Genomic DNA, 20,056 nt, shown 5'->3' with positions numbered 1-20,056 from the left:
TCATAACCTCAGATGAGGAGCTCAGTGAGCAGCACCATCCCCTCTGACTAAGCAGACCAATTAAACAAGATGATAAGCTCTGTGGGTATCCTGCAGAGAAACTTATACTGAGTAGTTTACGGATGATTAGCAACCCTCAATAAGATTAAATGTATTAATTTCCCTCATAATTGAAAGCTTACCCACTGATTAATTGGCATTTTTATGACCAAGACGGAGTAGATCAGATAAGATAAATCATATAATTCCACTTCTACATCGAATCCTCTGTTCTACCTGCAATTGCGTCGGATGGTAAATAACGCGCCCTGTGGAAACAGAGAGCCCTTAATGCAATCCCGGGGGCTCCTCCACCCACTGACGCTGCTGCAGCCTCGGGGAAAATGCTTCATTACTGTTGCTCCATGATGGGAGCTCAGCATCACCCATCATCCGAAAGCCAGGAGCCATATTCTTTTGATTTATTATAGCTGGGTCTCTCCCTCCCTATCTCCGAGTAGGTGAGACATAGGAGTGCTGCCCAACAGTGCCTCAACATATTGAGCTAAACGCGTTCTTATATAACATTTTTTTTTCAAGGAAGTTAATATAGAGCAAAGCCATGGCGATGGGAGATTGAAAATACAGAACACTGATGTCGCCTGGCAGCAGTCACGGCAGCAACTGCTCAATGTCTGAAAGAAGCTGACGACCACCACGGGCTTCCACTACACTGAGAGTGTGATATCTGCATGCAAAACATGCAGGCTGTCGCCATGGAGACTGAGATGTATCACTCCGGTTGCCTGGCACACCCATTGGCAGACACAGTTGAGTCTCATTTACTCAGTTGCTGGCCAAAATTAGAGTGGAAACCATCCGAGGGCTGCTCTGCCGTACCTTGAACAGAGAGCAAGAAAAGCAAAGAGGCGGACAGATGCTGCGGGCGGCAGTGAGTGACGGGATCATTGAGAAGAGCAGAAATTGGGGGAGGACAAGAATCGAGATTAACCGTGGAAAGATCTGTCCATTTCTCTTTGTTGTGATGAATGTGACAGGTGTTCCGTCGGAGCAGGGATCGGTTTCTCACTCTGAAACACTGCCCACTGTTATTGGTAACTATTTTATCCACCATGTTGTTAAAGTATTTGAGTATTATAACCAAAATAAAGCATCAAAAAATACTTCCTGGAGAGGGTCCCATGGCAGCGTTATAATGATCACAGCCTATATTATTAGCAGTGTAAAGTAACAAACAGAATTTTACTTAAATAGAAATCTGAGATACTTCTTTCTTTTGTAATATTTAATTTTTAAGAATAATAATAATATAAAATGAGATACATCATCAAATTCGATTCATCTATTGAATTATCGTGGCACAGAACACTTATATGACATAATACAATTTATCCAGCAGAGGGCTCCATGTCAATTCAATGAAATTCAATAAATTAAATTCAGATGTATTATTATTGCTGTAGAATCAGAACCAATGTTGGGGTGCAAACATAGTTCTAAAAATACTGGTGGTATCATTAAACTGCAGGAAAAGATGTAATTCAATATAGTATCTTGTGATTACACATATATGTACAGAATATATAGTGGGCTCAGACTTCTGCTTCTGTCTATTTTTATATAAAAGGATATTTATGTACACCAATATGATTGAAGAGCTTAAACTTAAGAACTTGCTTAAATGAAGATTAAAAGTAAAAGAAAATGTGTCCCTGCATCGTTCTTTGATTATAGCAGTAAAAAGTTCTCCTTTTATAGATAGAAAAGATGTTTGATTGATATAGAGGACACAAGTTTGTGATATGCAGTAACAATCGTCTCGTTAAGCTCTGTCTGTCTAGTCTGTCAGTTGATCTCAAAGCAAAAAGACACAATATTTGACTGTCTGAGGCGAGGCGATTCTCTGCCTACTGTTTGTCTTGCACTAAATTTTAGTTTTAATTTAGCAGACTCTCCTTCAATAATGGAAAATTTCAAGTTGCCTCAGCTTCTGTCATAGTTTACAAAATGGACTTATGCTACGCTTTTAAACACAATTTGGGATGGAGTGAAACATTGTTCAAGACATAGACATGTAAACTTGCTAAAACGTGCAGGAATTAGTTGAATGAGTTTCGGTAAATTCTGTTATTTCTCAACAGCATTTTAGATGTCAACAAAGTCAATACTCACTCAGATGCAGTTTAATTGAATCATCGTGAGTCATAACCACGATGAGCCACTCCAGCAGCCTTTGTATAATCAAATATTAATTCTCAATCGAGTGGTCTCTCCGAAAATGTTTTCATCTCCATCGGGTCTTCTCTAAACTACTAACTCCCCCCATGAACAGCTTGTTGTCGCCAAAGGCGTTTTTCTGACATTTAAGTGACAAATTCAGACCGCTGGATCTTTGTATAATTTCTTGTGATGGCTAGTTTGTTTGTACAAAAAAGAGAAATTAAACCACATTCCTTCTACGTTTGATTGCTCATTTTGCGTTGCTGTCATCTAGAGGCAAGAGGCTATGATATTACATCTCAAGGCTTATGAATTAGAGAAAACACAGATCCTTTCCCACAACCTCTCGGCCTTTATATAGAAACCTAAAGTCTCTGTCTCCATATAGGCCTACTGCAATTTAGGGTGGTGCATTTATTTTCCGTCAGGGACATTCGAGCAGTCAGACTGCATTAGAAGCTGCGGTTGAATCGACTTTAGCGGTATCACACAGTGCTCTTCAAAGTTGCATTAGTGGTTTCAGACAGGAGCCAAGGCGTGAGCGTGTGTGTGTGTGTGTGTGGGGGGGGGGTGGGAGGGGGGTTCAGGGGCTGCCAGACCCTGGTGCTGGTATGATTCCAACGCTTGTGCGTTCTCATTCTCTCTCCTCACACAGCGCAGTGATTGCACGGGACAGCTGTGAATAGAATATATAAACCACGCGTGCGGAACTGTGATCCTGCCGTCTTGGGTCATGAAGCAGGGAACGGGGACGAGCTCGCACCACGTAATGGAGCAAAATATATAGACAAAAAAAAATGTGAAGCAGACAGGCAGAAGGAGACAGGAAATGAGTCGGGTGTTTTCGAAGTGTAGCCTGAGCCTCGCCGCCCCCTCGCCCAGACATTTGTTATAGGCCTCATTACGCACCACCGAGAAATAACAGCAACGGACAGTTGTGGGGTCTGTTGTCGTGGCTACACCAGCTCCTCTCCGTTTGTTATGAAGTTAAGAGGGAGTAGGTTTGAATCAGTTATAATAGGCAGATACAGTATTGTTATTGTTATGATGGACATTGACATCACATGTAAAAAGAACTTTCTAAAAGATAATACAGGCAAACTGGAACATTTGAGTTTAGTCCTCCAACAGGCTTTAGTATACTGCACACAATATACAGGTAACCTTAGGAAACCATATAATACATCTTGCCATACGTGGCCATTTGACCTTGGGACCAACAAATGTTTACATGTCAAAGGGCCACTGCTGCACCTAGTTTTTGTCACGCAGCAAGAGAGCGTATTGTCCAGGCAATCTTTTTCTGTTTCCTGTTTCCTGATAACACTTGGCTGCCTTCCTATGCAGTGCTGCTCTGCTGGTGAAAAACTATTAGTCACCCAGGTGCATGCTGGTTCTACCTGGCTATGACCTTAAGTAACCCCCAGGTGGCCACAGCATTACCAATGACCATTAGTGGTCAATCTTAATACTACAGTATATCAACCTAACAAACCAACCAACAATAACATCTAAGAATAAATAACAAAATTATAGCTCCCACACATCTCCATGAATGTTTTTATTGTGTTTTAGTGTCATCGTTGGTAAAACAATGGAGAGCATGGGCCAAAAGACAAGAGTTATTACAGGGAGGCAGCCATGCAGATTATTCTGAAAAAATTAAACTAAACCTGCTGCTGCTGAGATTGTGTACGTGTAACTTGACCATTTGTGCAAATCATTTTGTGGTTTAGGCAATTACTACAAGTTCAGTAATTGTTCATTATTTCAAAATAATGATTTAGTTTAATCTTTTTTTGGAATAGCTGCCACATTTTTCAATCTAATTTGCTTTCCTTATTTGTCTCATGTAGTTTATATTTATTCAGCCTTTTAAAATATTGCTCAATGTAGTTTTCACTCCACTAATGATACTTCAGTCATAGCAAATATTTCACCTAGACACCCGTCTAATCAACTTTAAAGTGAAAGTCTCTCAAGGAGTTGATTCATCTGTTTGCAATTTAAGTAGAAGAGCACACCTAGTGGTAGAAATGATAATACCCGGTCCGATTTACCCGGTCCGATTCCTCCTTCCCCCTCCCCCTTTCTTCCGGGAGACTCTGTCAACTCTAGCTGACGTACGCTCTTCTTTCTGTAACCTATGTCTTCTTACTTGTGTCCCACCAACTTCACCTCTATCACCCTCGCTTCCCTCTTTCACCCCCCTGTCTCCTAACCAAGTTCTTACCGTAGTAATCTCTGCTATAGTAACCTCATCCTTCTGGACCTTTCTGCTGCACTTGACAGAGTAAACCACCAGATCCTTATCTCCTCCCTTAAGGAACTTGGTGTCTCAGGCTCTGCGCTCTCCTGTCTCTCATCCTACCTTTATGGCCGCACATGGAGAGGATCTGTGTCGGAACCTTGTCCTCTTACTACTGGAGTTCCTCAGGGTTCCGTCCTGGGTCCCCTCCTCTTCTGTCTCTACACCAACTCTCTCGGCTCTGTCATTCGCTTGCATGGCTTAAATGGTGGAACGAGCTCTCTGATGACACCAGGACCGCAGAGAGCCTTCACATCTTCCCCCGCAAACTGAAGACACACCTCTTGAGCCTCAACCTCGACTAAAAAGACTAACAAATCGTAGCACTTAGATTGTACTTATAATGTCTCTCATCTATAGCAAGTTGTAGATCGGCTTATTTGATAAAATTGCACTTCTTTTGTGTCTGTCTTCTTATGGTTGAAATGCAGTAATTAAGTGTTGGATAAAAGTGTCAGCTAAATGACATGTAATGTAATGTAATGAAGTGTGATGAAGTGTGATGAACTGTGATCATTTATGTTGTGTTGTTATTAAAGTGTACTAGTTATAAGATGAAGACAAACTATGCATGCTATGTTACATTTACTCATTGAGGCATAAATCCAAATGCATCTACATTGAATGTTTTTGAATGTGAGGGAAAGATAAGATAGAGAGGTTTCAGGTTGCAGCAGATTCACACCTGGATGTGAAGGGGACAAACCAGGAGGAGACACGTTTGAAGGAGAAGCCTTCTGAATAACATTCAAATGCACCCAAAAGACACGCCCCAGTTTTCGAAGGACTAAACATGCAGAAGAACTGTTTGAATTGTTCTTGAGCCGCTTTGATAAGTCTCATCAGACTTGGTCGGAGAATTCTCTATTTCGCGAAATATTTCACTATTCGCATTGTATTTCACTCTGTAATTGTATTCCTTATCACTTTGTTTAGTTATTAAATTTGAGCCAGTTGACACTTTTGATTCAGAGAACAAAGAAGTGTGATCTCCCTCGAGGGCCCATCGAACCCCAAGCGCTGACGATCCGACCGGCAGACGGTACGACCGGGACCGGACGGTACTTGCACGGTGGCCGACACTGGAGGAGTAGCCCGCAGGAATTTGCCAATAGCGACTACGCCTGTATGATGGAAAAGGATAATAACCTGATGGATTCCTTTGTTTGGGGTTTTTGAGCGGAAGCATAGACAGTAGTGGACTGTATCACAACTTATTTTTTAGCAAAATAACTCAACAAAGCCTGACGTTCTTTGTTCCAGCCTAAAGGTTTTTTGAACATAACAATTTCGTCATTTTAACCCTGACCATTCGAGGGCCTCCATTGTACATCCAAATACAAGTGATGTACCACTGATTTGAGGGTTTCGGGACAGAGGATGTCACATCTGTACAGACTGTAAAGCCCTCTGATGCAAATTTGTAATTTGCAATTTTGGGCTATACAAAATAAAATTAATTGAATTGGATTGAAAGTGTATGAATAAAGAACCATTAATAAAGACATGTAAAAACACTTATTTTACGGTTCGAGAAACTAAAATGTGATGGTGGATTGGAAAAGGAGGAAACGATATCTCAGTTGCGACACCAGGAAGTCTCATGACTCGACTGAAGTAGCAAAAATTAACTTTTTTCCAAGGAAATATGACAGTCATGCTCATGCATTTACTAATCCCTTGTATTATGTCTATACTGCCTATTCAATTTTTTTTATACTTATTTTGCTTGAATACTCAAACTACCATGGTTTGGCTGTCTATTAGATTATTAGATACTATATCAGTCCTCAGGAAAGAGCTAATAATCGCAGGCTTAATGATTCAGGCTCCAATCCATCTTCCTGCATTTCCAGTGATGCACACGAACACAGCGTAGAAAATCAGGTTCATTATCTATCATAACTTAGTTAGGTAGATAACACAGAGATTGGAGGTTAGGACCTTACAGAGAGGGGTATGGCATTAGTCCCTTACAGCAGGGAGGGATGATGGACCACATAAAGACAATGCCAAGTGGTTGAATTGTTGAATTGTTTGATCGGCTTCAACAGAAAACTTCTGCCCATAAAAATGGAACCTCTCCTACAAAAAGAGATGAGCAGGCAAAGTAGAAGCAGCAATTGCTTTCAACGTTATCCATTTGGCTGGAGGTAGGCAATATTCTCAGATGTCTTGTTGAAGTATAATTTGAAAAGGGTCTTAAAATGGCTACGATGATGATAGAGTAAACGTTACACAGAATGTGCAAGCTTCAGTTTACATAAGGCTTTTTTTTTCTTCAGTGCCTCTGACCAAACTTTGAATCATCTAAATAACTTGAAAGCTTGTATCGAGATATGTTTTACACAGTAGGATTCAGAACAGCTTCAGTGAAAGAGAAATTTTACTCTCCATAGACATGATAAATAGTAGTAATATGAAGATTAGAAATAAAAAGACATTATAAAGATTCGGCATGAATGTGTGTAGTGTGTCAAGTCGGTGACTCTATGTTTGCTTCTTTCTACAGGAACGTGGTTTGGGAGGAAGCTTGAAGTTGGCAGACCTTTTATTTCCAGTTTCCCATAAGAGAGGGCGTCAGTTTCAGACTGAGGACAGTAAGGGAGACTTGCTGAAGCAGTGTAGCCTGACATCTGGACTTTTCCCATCTGGACTTATTCAGGAAGTATGGCTCTCCAACCTACAAGGTATGTTTTGGCTTGTTGAATATTACAAAAGTATTCACATTAGCATGTATGCATTATCTTTAACATTGTTAACAAATGTTAACTTCATAATCATGCAACTATGTACAGAGACCTATCAACACTGTAGTGACATGTGTTCAGATGCATCATACCTCAAGATATGTTACAGAATATAAGGATACATAGCAATAAAACTACAATGAAATCGAGCAAAACAAACATATTTTGTGGTGAACCAAAGCCCTCACTGTAAGTTCTAAATATAAGTCCATCTGGTTAAATGTTTATTTTGTACTATTTTAATACACAAAAGTCATGGTTTGATTCAATAGAAATCATATCTGAGTTCAGTTTGGGCTCAAAATTATGAGAAAGCTAAACACATGTTTTGTAAATATGTAAAATGAGTACATGTTTCAATTTACCACAGGTGTTACTACATTAAATCGTCCCTGTGCCGAACGACTGTTAATACTTACAGTGTTAACAAAATCCCTGACACATTTGATGGAGACTTATGCCAAAATGTACAATTTGATTTTGTTTCATAATTAATTAGTTAAAAAACATTCTCTTATGTATATCTTTTAGAAATGCGAGAAACAGATTATCGGACGAAGATAATATCTCGTATTGTGAGACCAAAGTTTCCCTCTTGGAAATTACGACAGAACAGAGCCATGCCTGTTGCTCATTAGGGGAACATGGTGACCACTATATGAGACACAGGTACCAGTTAAACACTTTACAGATGGAGGCAAGTGCTTCGGGTAGAGCATTTCAGAGTTGCAATCCAGTGACTGATGACCAATAGCAACTTAGAAATGACCATTTAAACAGAGCGCTCTGTTTCGGGCACTGTGTTCATCTCCCCACTCAAAGTTCAGAAAATATAGAAATGTTGTTTTAACCAGAGAAGAACAGCTATCAGGGCATTTTTGACTCATCGGTAATGGATAAATTGAGCTGACAGCGACAAGGTAAGATTATGTTAGGAAGTTTTTTTAAAATTTAATTTAATACATTGCTATGTTACACCCCCAAAAAACGCTTAGATGACTTGTTTGACTTAAGCACAATTAATCTAGTTGAAGTGAAACTCTGCAGCTGTACTATGTAGTAATAAAATATTTACATTGACGTTGTAGAGGAAGACACTCCTCAGTATTAAATTACTTGGACCAAGACTAGAGGCAATAAAGCTTCAAATGAAACATCCCTAGTTTAAATCTCAAAGTTTAAATGTTTTTATTTTATCTTTCCGACAGCGTCCCAGACCAAAACAACACCAACGGCACGGATTGTCCTGATCTTTACGACTGGGACTGGCTCTACACTAGTCAACCAGTATATATTTTGCTCATAACTGTGCTGGGAATTCTGTTCAATGTGTTTATCCTGATGGTTTTCTGCTTCCACAAGAAGGCCTGCACCGTGGCTGAGATCTACTTGAGCAACCTGGCCGCTGCAGACCTCATCCTGGTGTCCTGTTTGCCTTTCTGGGCTGTCCACATATCCAACGGATTCAATTGGCCTTTTGGTCTGTTCATGTGCAAAGCGGTCAACCTGGGCATTAAGATAAACGCCAACAGCAGCGTCTACTTCCTCGTTCTGGTTAGCATGGACCGCTACGTGGCACTGGTGCATACAATGTCCCATGGAAGAATGCGTAGGCCAAAATACGCCAAACTGGGCTGTCTGCTGATGTGGGGTTTCGGCTTGCTCCTGAGTTTCCCCACACTCTTCTTCAGAAAAGTGAATTATTTTCCAGAGTATAATGTGACTGCCTGCTTTCTGGAGTACCCAAACTTAACCACAGAGCTGTTCTTTGATGGGATGCTGATCGTTTTTGGCTTCATCGTCCCCATTTCCATTTCTTCATTCTGCACCATTAAGATTATTCAGGCTTTGAAGGTTCAGATGACGGAGAGGTTCAATGCTGAGAAAACCGAGCAGAAGGCCACCAATTTGGTGCTGGCGGTCCTCCTGGCGTTCTTTATCTGCTGGGTGCCCTTCCACGTGGTCACCACACTGGATGTACTGGTGCGAGCTGAGATCCTGGGAGGGTGTCATCTCCAGTCTGTCCTAGATATCTGCAATCAGATATTCAGTTACTTGGCCTTCTTCAACAGCGTTCTCAACCCCATCCTATACGTCATTGTTGGAAAGAACTTTCGTAAAAAAGTTAGTGAACTCTTTAAGGAGTGGAAGATTAAGACAGCAGCCGCGCCTGAGTCCTTGCGTATATCACACCTGTCCTCTACTGTGAAGACTGTGGTATAAAGCACTGCTAGTATAACTGATGGGACGAAATCACCCTTCCTCCAAACAATGTCTTATCATACCTGCTCTCACAAAGATGAACAGGATTTCATTATTTGTAAGGGATCCGGTTGTTTGTGCAAGGCCGTTTTGTTTTTCTCGCTTTTTAAACAGTTTCACCGTGCGTAATAAACAGCAGCTGGTCTCGTGTTTCAAATATTTGCATACACATTGTAAACACACGGGTGGTGTGATACAAATCAGTGGAAAAGGACATGTAAATACAGTTGTCATATTGACTGCCTATAACAAATGTATTTTTATACCAACAAAAACTGGTCAAATATAACATATTGCATTTAATGGATGTCATGAATGTTGTTAATGTAGAAGCCCAACAACTAGTTTGCTAAGAGTTGTCTGGTGTGTTTGACTCATAAGGTCTGCAGAGTTAAAAACAGAATTCTGTTCAGAGTTTCCAGTGGTGACACAAAAAACATGCTCCTTTTGTTGGCTGTACGCACATGAGTTGTCTCAGTTTCACTTCTCCCCACTCTACTATTTCATGTCCCAATGTTGACTTATTGTGGGCTGTGGGCGAGGGTACACCCATATTAGTAACCAAAATGAAAGCATGCTGTTCTAAACAAGAAGCATTTGTTACGAGAAACACTTTACCACCATTGCCAGAGCTGGAAATTGTTGTGGAACAAAAAAAAAGCAAGCAGGCAGACAATGTTACCTCAAAGGGTAAAATACATCTAAAAGAAATACACATTTTAAACCTTGTTCCATGTATTTTGCTCTGCCTGTCCGGATTTGGGTAGTTGGCTTAGCTTGCTAAATTCCACTCACTTAGAGGAATAAAAATGTAACCATATGTGTGCGTGGAAGGATTGGGGACACGTGAATGCAATTCAATACGGTAACGTACTCCGGTCAGAGGTGGACCGTGGGAGTGAGAGCGCGTGTCCCGTTAAAGCACAAAGCGTGAGGAAATGAGACATTTCAGTACGGTTTGTGTTTGTATTTCAGATTTTTCTTGAAATGCGTGTCCTGGGTTCTTTTTCAGTCACAGACGTGCTCCATCCAGTTGCTACGCCTCGCCACTTTGACAACGGCATGTGTGTACTGTGTGCGCTGACCGATAAACCACCATTAAGTCAGAAACACTCCATTAAATCAATTATCCTTCTCACTTTGGAACTCAAATCCGGACGCGTCAGTACAGCACAAAGACAACAAACCTTTGTTGACACAGTTAAAAGGTTTCACTGTTACATTTATCAGTTTTGCACACAACCTCATTTTTCTACCTTTTAAAGTCGCCGTCGCCCTGCAACAGCATTCTGGATGAACCACATTGCCGATGGAGACTGCCGCAAGAGCCGAGTTGGTCTGCAACCACACGGCTGCGTGGGACTGGATTTACGCCATGCAGCCGGCCTACATGTCCGTCATCTGCCTCCTCGGCGTGATCGGCAACTCCTGCGTGCTGTGCGTGTTCTGTCTCCAGAAGCGGCGCAGCTCCGTGGCCGACATCTACCTGAGCAACCTGGCCGCGGCGGACCTGCTCATGGTCTCCTGCCTGCCCTTCTGGGTGGAAACCGTTGTTAACAAGTTCCACTGGAGATTTGGGGAGGCCATGTGCCAGCTTATCAACACCGTCATCGGGATGAACTATTATTGCAGCGTGTTGTTTCTCACGCTCGTGAGCGTGGACAGATACCTGGCCCTCACTAGACCTTTGACCCAAGGGAGGGAGAGACGAGCCTGGTGGGCGCGCGGCATTTGCTTGGTTATCTGGATCGCCGGCGTCTTGCTCAGCTTCCCGGCTGTCCTCTTCCGCTCTGTTCAATTCGTGCCCGATCTGGGCGTCGACGCATGCCACCTCGAGTATCCCCACGAAGGCTGGAGGCTGCGCTACAACATGACCGTCAGCACGGTGGGCTTCCTTATTCCAGTTCCCATTATGTCCTTCTGCAGTTACCACATCACTAGAGTTCTTCAGAGCAGCCGGAAGTTGAGAAAAGGCAACAGAGGAAGTGCGGAAAGAAAGGCGGCATTCCTCGTTCTTGTTGTTCTGGCGGCGTTCATCCTCTGCTGGCTGCCGTACCAGGTTCTCATCTTCTTGGACACTTTGGATCACTTTGAAGTGTTTCCTGGATGTACGTGGGCTTACGTCTTGGACATTGGAGACCAGTTGGCTACTTACCTTGGCTACAGCAACAGCTCATTGAATCCCTTCCTGTATGTGATTGTGGGGAAGCACTTTAAGCAACAGGCAAGGGAAGTGTTGGCACTGGTGCTCCGCCGGGGAAAAAGGCAGCGGAGGAAGTCCGGTCATTTAACTGCTAATCTCAACGCAACCAAACTAACTGATAGCACAAAAATCTAAAACAACAACACGCAGAGAAAGACAGCTGGTGAAAAGATCAGTTTATATAACAGATAAAAGGTTCCATCATACTTATTAAGGCTAGAGTTGGTCATCTTAAGAAAACAGCAAGAGTACAATATATTTCTTTTAATTCTTCAACCAAAAAACAGCCCCCTGTTGCCAACTCTTTTTTAATGAAAATAAGCTATTAGTCCAAGGTTCAAAAAGAAAGAAAGTTGCCAAGTTGTAACACACAGCGCAGCCGCTCTCCCAGTTACTAATATGAAGGTGTATATGTGTTGATGAATGTCATCAACAAACACGGCGGCCTTTAGCACAAACGAGAGCTTGTGTAAGACTTTTGTTACGAGCAATTTGTAAGGTTTGTTGAAGTATTGCAAAAGCCACATATGGCAGATTATTTTACTCTATTACTTGCTTTTGAGATCTCAATATAGCAAACATGTTTTTGAAGAAGAATGTCAACTTGAATATGACCAGCCACTTAAAGGAGTGGCTGGTCACATTCACCTATTCAGAGTTTGATACGAAAGTTGATACCACTTTCAGATTTGCCTACCAGCATTTCTGAAGCTGACTAATTAACCTGCTGAATTTTTCTTCAGTTTCACAAAACCTGTTTTTGATAAACAACGTCTGGAACTAACATTGTCAACCATTATAGTGTCGTGTCTGTTAATCTTGAATTTTATTCATTATAATTAATGTATTGTGATAGTAGCTTCCATCCAGAACATTTACACTTTTTACCTGCTAAATTAAGCTATTATATGTTTTGATAAAGTACTAATTTCTAAGAAGTTTGTGTTTAACTACTGAAGAAAACCACAAATCCATCCCGTTTGTGTATTATGCTGCCCTCTGTATGTGGAGTGAAATATAACTTTTGATTATGGAATAATAATATCTTTAAAAATCAAGTCAACCTTGAAGCCTTTTCTTTATCCAGAAAAGAAAAATATCCACCACGGTTTTACAGAAGATAATTTTGCCATATTTTTTCAGGATCATTCAAGAACGAATGTGTTTTTTTTGCCAGATAAAGCAGTATCCATTACTTCCAGAAGCAGTCTTTGATTTGATACGAAAATATTTTTGCCTTAATGACCATGAGCCACATTTCTTAGTCCTAATTCAGTGCAAAAATTGACTTGACCATAAAAGGGTTGCAACAGCTCCCACTGCGGACTCACCCACTGCCATCTTACCGTTGTCCTTAAGGGCTGTTGTAATGGTGGCGTGAGACCAGGGTCAGTATCAAGTGCTAATTCTACTTTTTAAGTTGAAAATAATAAGATTTTGTTTGAAATACATCAGTGGTAAGTGTTATCCGTTTGGATCCTTTTCTTAATAGAGTGTTGCTGATGAAGTTGAAAACATTTTGTGCAATGCAGGTTCAGCTTCACATTATGTGCACAGCTTTTGACTCTTTCGTAAACAAGTTGATATATTGAACGCCTCTACGGAGGGTGTGGAAGAATGCGTCTGTATACAAAACCTCCACTAGCAGATCTCTCCTCTGACTCGCTGTGTGCTTTTACGAGGACTTCAGCAAACGCACACCAGCCGTGTTCCAGACATGTCTCTTATCATTTGGACCAAAGGAGGAACATTCTCATGAAACCAACGGTAAGAACATTCTCTTTCCTATAGAATCTTTTTTAGTTTTGTGCATTAAAGTAGAAACAGGTGCTACACAGAAAGAATGTATCATACTTTGTGTTTGACTAGGTCAAGTAAATGTTCAACACGCCCAATTAATCTCTGATCCGGTAGTAACGTAGCATCACGTGTTTTTAATAAGATATTATTGATACTGTTTTACTGATGAGTTATTGAAGTGTTGTGTTCCCTAGACCATGGACCCAACGACGCTTGTATCTGTGGCAACACTGTGGTCCGAAAACAGCAGTGTGTCCGTGACGTCCGGCCCATCAGAGTCTCCAAACTCTACAGAATGGGAACTCGTCTACTCCGTCATTCCCCCGTACATCTTCACCGTATCCCTCTCAGGCCTTCTCCTCAACAGCTTTGTCCTCGCGGTGTTCTTTGCTCACGCGGATCGACTGACAGTGGCGGAAGTCTACTTGAGCAACCTGGCGCTCGCTGACTTTATCCTCCTGTGCGGCCTCCCCTTCTGGGCGATGAACATCCTCAATGGCTTTAACTGGCCGTACGGAGGTGCCCTGTGCAAACTGGTCAACTCCATCATCATCATCAATTTCTACACCAGCATCTTCACCCTGGTCATGATCAGTGTTGACCGCTACCTGGCGCTTGTGAAGACCATGAAGGCCCGGTGGATGAGACGGACACTCTTTGCAAAGGTGATCTGCTCCATCCTGTGGGTATTGGCGGCCGTACTGAGCTTGCCAACAATGGTTCACAGAGAGGTGAAGTTCATCGAGGAGTTGGAGACAATGTCCTGTGTGCTGGATTATGGTCATGACATCTCTTGGAAGTTGGCCCATCACATCCTGGTGAATGTGGTGGGCTTTCTACTCCCTGTGCTGGTCATAGTCTTCAGCAGCGGAAACATAATTAAGGTTTTGGCTCGGAGAAGGGAGAGCGTTGCTTTACGTGGCACTGATGACACAAAGGCCACAGCGCTGGTGTACGCTGTCACCATATTGTTCTTACTGTGTTGGGGTCCCTTCCAGGTCTTCACTTTCCTCGACACACTCTGTGACGTCCAAGTGCTGGACGAGAAGCTTTGGTTCCACACTCTCGACATAGGAGGCCAGGTGTCAGCGTACCTGGCCTTCCTCAACAGTGCCCTGAACCCTCTGCTGTACGTCTTCTCAGGGCAGTACTTTAGGAGGAAAGTCAGTGCCATCTACATGGAAACTAGACATCATCGCAGAGGATCAGATATGAACACATTTCAACGATCTGTTGTGTCCACTTACGTTAACAGAACAGAGCAAATTAAGGCTGTGGTCATTTTTAATGCAAAAGATAGCACGTGACTCTTAGTGACATCCACCACTTCAATTGCTGCTTATGGAAGAAAATAATGTAATATACAGGAAATGGGTTCAACGTTGTTATTCCATTAGACTTAATGCAATAATAATGCAGTTTTATGGTTAATAGCATCATAGGATGTGTAATGCTGTTCTTCGTTAAATAATTGACGCAAACAGAGATAATGGACATCTGAATCTGTTTAATTGGAGTGACTCCATAAATCAGCTTGTCCCATAGAAAACTAAGATGGGAGAATGTCTTCCATTGTACGTTGTAGAATTACATTCATAATCCCCCTCTTAAGATACGTCTTGACACGTAAACTAAACATTCGTTTGGTCGTGACGGACACAGACAGTTCTACTCTGATATAAATGCTTGTTACTTACATAATTAGAAATGTTTTGTATTCATGAACACAATTTTGAAACCTTCAACACTAATAAACAACTAAATATTGAATGCAAAGACATGATGCAATGGATAAGTTGTTTTCATTTCAGATGTACTCCAGTGTGTGTAAATATAAATAACAGTACTGTTAGATGCACTTAGAGGTCCAACACAACATTAACTACATGCCACCACCATATCAAAAACTTGCCTACATCGCTTGTTGAAATATAATACCATCAATATTTACAGTTAATTACCATGAGGCCTTGATTTAATTCATGCATTTGTATATTGGTCCCATTTCCTCCGGTTTGTTATCTTACCCCCTCATTCCTCCAAATAAGAGGCCTTATGTAACCACCGGTAGGTACAGAGGGGCGGTTATCGTCCCGTAGGGATATTAATTAATCCACCACGACCTACAGATGACCAGTGTAAACAGACCAAAGCAACAATATTCCCCCAGAGTACAATATTTATTTGAGTTTCTTAAAATATCTTCAAAAAGGTACAAAACAATTCATTTTAATAATTTCCGTCAGCTCTGGGAATGTCGTCAAAGAATAAAAAGGAAAGGTTTTAATAAACAACTTTGATTCTATTGGGGCCGTAGGCTGCAGCGGGCTAAGAAGGGAAAAGGGGGAGGGGGGGGGCAAACTCTAGGACAAGGCCCTCACTCCCTCCAGTGCCGCATCCACACTCACGCCAAACAATGTAAATCAAAAACCAAAGACATGCAACTAAGAAGAAGAGGAGAAGAAAGTGAGAGGCCCAGTCCAACCAGCCCCACCACCATCCGGGTATCCACGCTGCCGCCAGCCCCACGTACTCCTAAACAGAAACAAATAAAGTGTATAAATTAACTTTCTGGGGGACAAAACACAATTTGTTCAAGTCACAGAAAATCTACCCCAACGTAATCTAGCTGAACAAAATGAAAAAAATGAGACACAAAATAGGAACAAAACAAAACCAAGCAAAACAGCAGTGCTTCCAATCCCGGCCTGGGCTACATTCGCTCCACCTGGGCCGGCTCCCACCTGGTTTGGGCCTCCATGAGGCCCTGGGCCTGGGGCAAAAACCAGAGCGTCACTAAGGGAAAATGTATTCTTTCTAAAACACGGGTAAAAACTATGTACCAGCTCCAAACGGGTTGTCAAAACCAGAGCCCAATACTGGAAGACAGCATGCTCCTGTAGTGTCGTAAAATGGAGCCTTTATACGCAGACCAATTGGTGAAGTCATCAGAATCAGGAAGTGGGAGGGGCTTAAACCTATGGTATCACGTGAGGGACATTTCCTCACTGGCTACACTTACGAGGTAAGAAAAGAGTGTTTAATATAATCTACAAATGTCTTGCATATAATAGATTAGTAAATAGAGTTGCTGGGTGTAAAACATGTCATAGACTCTAACGTCGCCATCCAATAAGGGCATAACATCGCCCAAACAACGGCTGTCAGTAGCTGCTCTGCACTGCATCCAAATAGTTGGTAACGATGCCCCAGCAACGCCGTGGCCACACATAAGTGTAGCAACACCCAATTCGCCACTATAAGCTTCTTGAGCCCTTTAAACATTGTTTCCACTGTCAGCAATGTTAGCTGTGAGACAACACATAAGTTGTCTCAACGTTGAGAGTTACCTTACAATATAATGCTAAAATGAACATAATATGACAATGTGACTTACATAGACATAAACCTGCAAAAAGACAGACAGGCTGTTTATACAATGGTAATGGAAGAGTCAAAGCGTACTTAAAGAGTGTAAAAAAAGAAAAGAGAATGAGTGAAAGGGAGTGAATGACGGGAGGAGGGGACGTCCGTTTATATCTGCTTCCTTTCTGAGCGTGAGTCAGAGACAGGGAGGCAGCAGCCAGAAGGAGCTACGGGAGCAGTGCAGTGTGTCTGGATATTTTTCATCTGGGATTTCTCAGGAACAATGGTTCTTCTGCCAACAAGGTATAATATGTATTTGGCTTGTATGTTACTCCGGTGTGAGCTTCATGATATCATCCATGACATAATGTTTGCATGCGCTCAACTTCATGATATAAAGTCTAACAAAAAAATGGTTAAATCTAGACTGGACCGGCACACCCCGTTCTAATGATACATATCTCATTTCTTGATCCAACTGGTTCTCATCTGGATTGCCTGATTAAGTTTAGTATTGGATGACTAAATTAAGTTCTAAAAGTTTAGATGTTAGTCAGTTAAATCACTACGAGGAGTATTTTATAACTGTTGTACTGTTTTTGTTGTTTGTTTCTGATACAGGAATATAGAGAGAAGAGTTTAAGAAATTTAAAGCATTAGGTTTTCCGAAATATAGTGCAGTGGTGGAAAGTCACGAAGTATGTTTGGGTTGTCGTGTCGCAGGGGTTAGAGAAGGTGAGCTGGGTTGTTGGTTCGATTCCAGGCTGCCCCATGTTCCATGTCGAAGTGTCCCTGAGCAAGACACCTAACCCCTAATTGCTTTGGATAAAAGCGTCTGCTAAATGACCTGTAATGTTACCTCACTAACAGCAGTAATGAAGAAACGATTGGAATGCATGACTTGTGTTAGAGTTTTTCACAGTGCTATTGCTTGTTTTGATTTATTTGCATATTGGCTGATAGATATATTGCAGAAATTGTAAATGGGACGAGTTAATTATGGGGACTTACCGATAAACACTAACATACATACATAAATACAATAATACACACACACACACACACACACACATTTCTATGGTCAAATTCTATCCTATAGTCCCATGCCAGATTGCAAACACATGTCAATGTCAATTTTACAAGGAATCATTCTCAGCTGTGAAGACTTATCCCTTCCTGATCCACGATATCTGCAAAATATACTTCAAAGAACTATTTCCCAGTATTCCCTGTCACTCAGTATTAAATATTTAACAGTGTTAATTTAACACTTCTCTGCGCTCACTGTGGTCAGTGTTTCCCAGTATTCCACTTAATGACACTGACCCAATTGAGAATTACCTCCAAACTGTTTGTTCTGATCTTTAGTCTTGTTCTCTTATTTTACACAGCTCCCCTGCTAACTTCAGCACTACGGTTATGTATGGAGCCCAAAACCAAACAAATACAACTCATTGCCCTCATGCAGAAAAAAACGAATGGCACTCTACTGTGCTGCCACATTACATCCTGGTCATCTCTGTGCTGGGAATCCTCCTCAATGTGTTTGTACTGGGGGTTTTCTGCTTTCATAAGAAGCCCTGCTCCGTGGCTGAGATCTTCCTGAGCAACATGGCCGCCGCTGACCTCATCCTCATGGCTTTCATGCCCTTCTGGGCTGTGTACACGGCCAAAGGATTCAACTGGCCCTTTCCCAATCCCCTGTGCGCAGTGGTCACCCTCTCCATCAACATGAACGCCTACTGCAGCATCTACTTCCTCGTGCTGATAAGCATTGATCGCTACGTGGCCCTGGTGCACCCGCTGTCCCATGACGGAATACGTCGGCCAAAATATGCCAAACTGTGCTGTGTGCTGGTGTGGTGTTTCGGCTTACTGCTGAGTGTCCCCACACTCGTCTACAGGAAAGTGAAATTATACTCAAACTCTTATGTATGCCATCTTGAATACCCAAATGGCACCGTGCGGGATCTGTTCAGCGTGATGCTGATCATCTTCAGCTTCGTCATACCAATCTCCATTATTTCCTTCTGCACTTTTAGGATTATTCAAGCACTGAACAGCAGGTTAAGTGTTGGGTCGAACACAAAGAAAAAGGAGCAGAAGGCCACCACTCTGATGCTGACAGTCCTACTGGCGTTTATGATTTGCTGGGTACCGTTCCACCTGCATAAGATAGTCCAAATGCTTGTGTATGCAGGAGTCATTACAGACTGCACCCTACTCACCATCCACAACATCTGCTCGCATATCTTCATGAATTTGGCTTTCTTCAACAGCGTTCTCAACCCCGTCCTCTACGTTATGGTAGGAAAGAATTTCCGCAAAAAAGTTAGGGAACTCTTCCAGCAGAGGAGCACTAACACAACATTGTCCTTCAACACCACCTACGCAAGATAATCTGCAGGAAGCTTTGGGCATTTTTTTTTTCATATACAATTTTACCCAATGAAACTATTATAAATTTTGATTGTTTTCTCTGAACACGCTGTGATACCCAAGCGCTTGATGACAACACGTGACTCAATTTACCGTTTATGCCATTTAACACTCAGGCCTAATGACTTTTGTTTCCGAAAAAATATTCTCAGACCAATATTACACTGCTAAGTATTTAAACCAGACGTTGTCTGTGTACCAGCAACGGTTTAAAGTGTTAATATTAAGGTTGCGTTTGTTTCCTCTCTCCTCCGTGTGATTATATCAGGGTATGTTTGTAAATCTATTTCTCTGTGCTGTAGCCTACGGTGTCGCTCTAACTGTTTTGTAAAATCTTTATGTTGAACAAACTCTGCCAGAAATTATAACCGAGTATTTCTCTGTCTGATACTGCCGCTGGCCACCTACGCAATGTGCTCACATTTGCATGAGTGTAAAGTTTGTTGCTTTGTACAGTTTAATTCAAATTCTCCACGGTAGAAAAAGAAAGAACTGCATTTCAGTCATTTTGGTGTTTGTGATGGAACAACCTCTGTTCTACAATTGTGAAACAATTTGCATCATCAATGTAGTTGTATCTGCAGATGCATATATGCATGCAAAGTCTTAATCTCATACCAATCTTTAAATAAACTTTGTGACAGTATTTATGAAGAAAATAAAGACATGCTTTCACTTGTTTTCTCTCTTCAATATGAAACGAATATT

At 41.7% G+C, this 20,056-nt stretch overlaps 3 protein-coding genes and 1 pseudogene across 5 annotated transcripts; all 4 read left to right on the top strand.

The window, feature by feature from the left end:
* The first annotated feature begins 6,519 nt into the window (after window positions 1–6,519).
* On the top strand, window positions 6,520–9,999 carry LOC120833218 (B2 bradykinin receptor-like). Of its 2 annotated transcripts, XM_040200107.2 has the most exons (3): window positions 6,520–6,681; window positions 7,041–7,218; window positions 8,487–9,999. In XM_040200107.2, the coding sequence occupies exons 2-3, from the start codon at window positions 7,199–7,201 to the stop codon at window positions 9,499–9,501; spliced, it is 1,035 nt and encodes a 344-aa protein (XP_040056041.2). In that variant the 5' UTR covers window positions 6,520–6,681; window positions 7,041–7,198; the 3' UTR covers window positions 9,502–9,999. The 2 variants fall into 2 exon arrangements, with proteins under 2 accessions (XP_040056041.2, XP_077945735.1); XM_078089609.1 differs by lacking the exon at window positions 6,520–6,681 and having other exon boundaries at window positions 6,864–7,218.
* Window positions 10,000–10,135: 136 nt separating this feature from the next.
* Window positions 10,136–12,678, top strand: LOC120833220 (B2 bradykinin receptor pseudogene; annotated as a pseudogene). The gene has a single exon (XR_013452782.1). The product of XR_013452782.1 is annotated as a B2 bradykinin receptor pseudogene (transcript).
* A 257-nt stretch (window positions 12,679–12,935) lies between these two features.
* Window positions 12,936–15,323, top strand: bdkrb1 (bradykinin receptor B1). The gene is made up of 2 exons (XM_040200106.2): window positions 12,936–13,510; window positions 13,738–15,323. Exons 1-2 carry the CDS (start codon window positions 13,361–13,363, stop codon window positions 14,848–14,850), a joined length of 1,263 nt encoding a protein of 420 aa, XP_040056040.2. The 5' UTR covers window positions 12,936–13,360; the 3' UTR covers window positions 14,851–15,323.
* Window positions 15,324–16,872: 1,549 nt separating this feature from the next.
* LOC120833219 (B2 bradykinin receptor-like) lies at window positions 16,873–20,011 on the top strand. The gene is made up of 2 exons (XM_078089610.1): window positions 16,873–17,212; window positions 18,301–20,011. Exons 1-2 carry the CDS (start codon window positions 17,193–17,195, stop codon window positions 19,307–19,309), a joined length of 1,029 nt encoding a protein of 342 aa, XP_077945736.1. The 5' UTR covers window positions 16,873–17,192; the 3' UTR covers window positions 19,310–20,011.
* Window positions 20,012–20,056: the final 45 nt, after the last annotated feature.

This window comes from Gasterosteus aculeatus, chromosome 15 (genome assembly GCF_964276395.1).
Source record: "Gasterosteus aculeatus chromosome 15, fGasAcu3.hap1.1, whole genome shotgun sequence".
Lineage (NCBI taxonomy): Eukaryota > Metazoa > Chordata > Actinopteri > Perciformes > Gasterosteidae > Gasterosteus > Gasterosteus aculeatus.
Note: the sequence above shows the minus strand (reverse complement) of the source record. Positions and strands in the feature narration are given on the sequence as shown.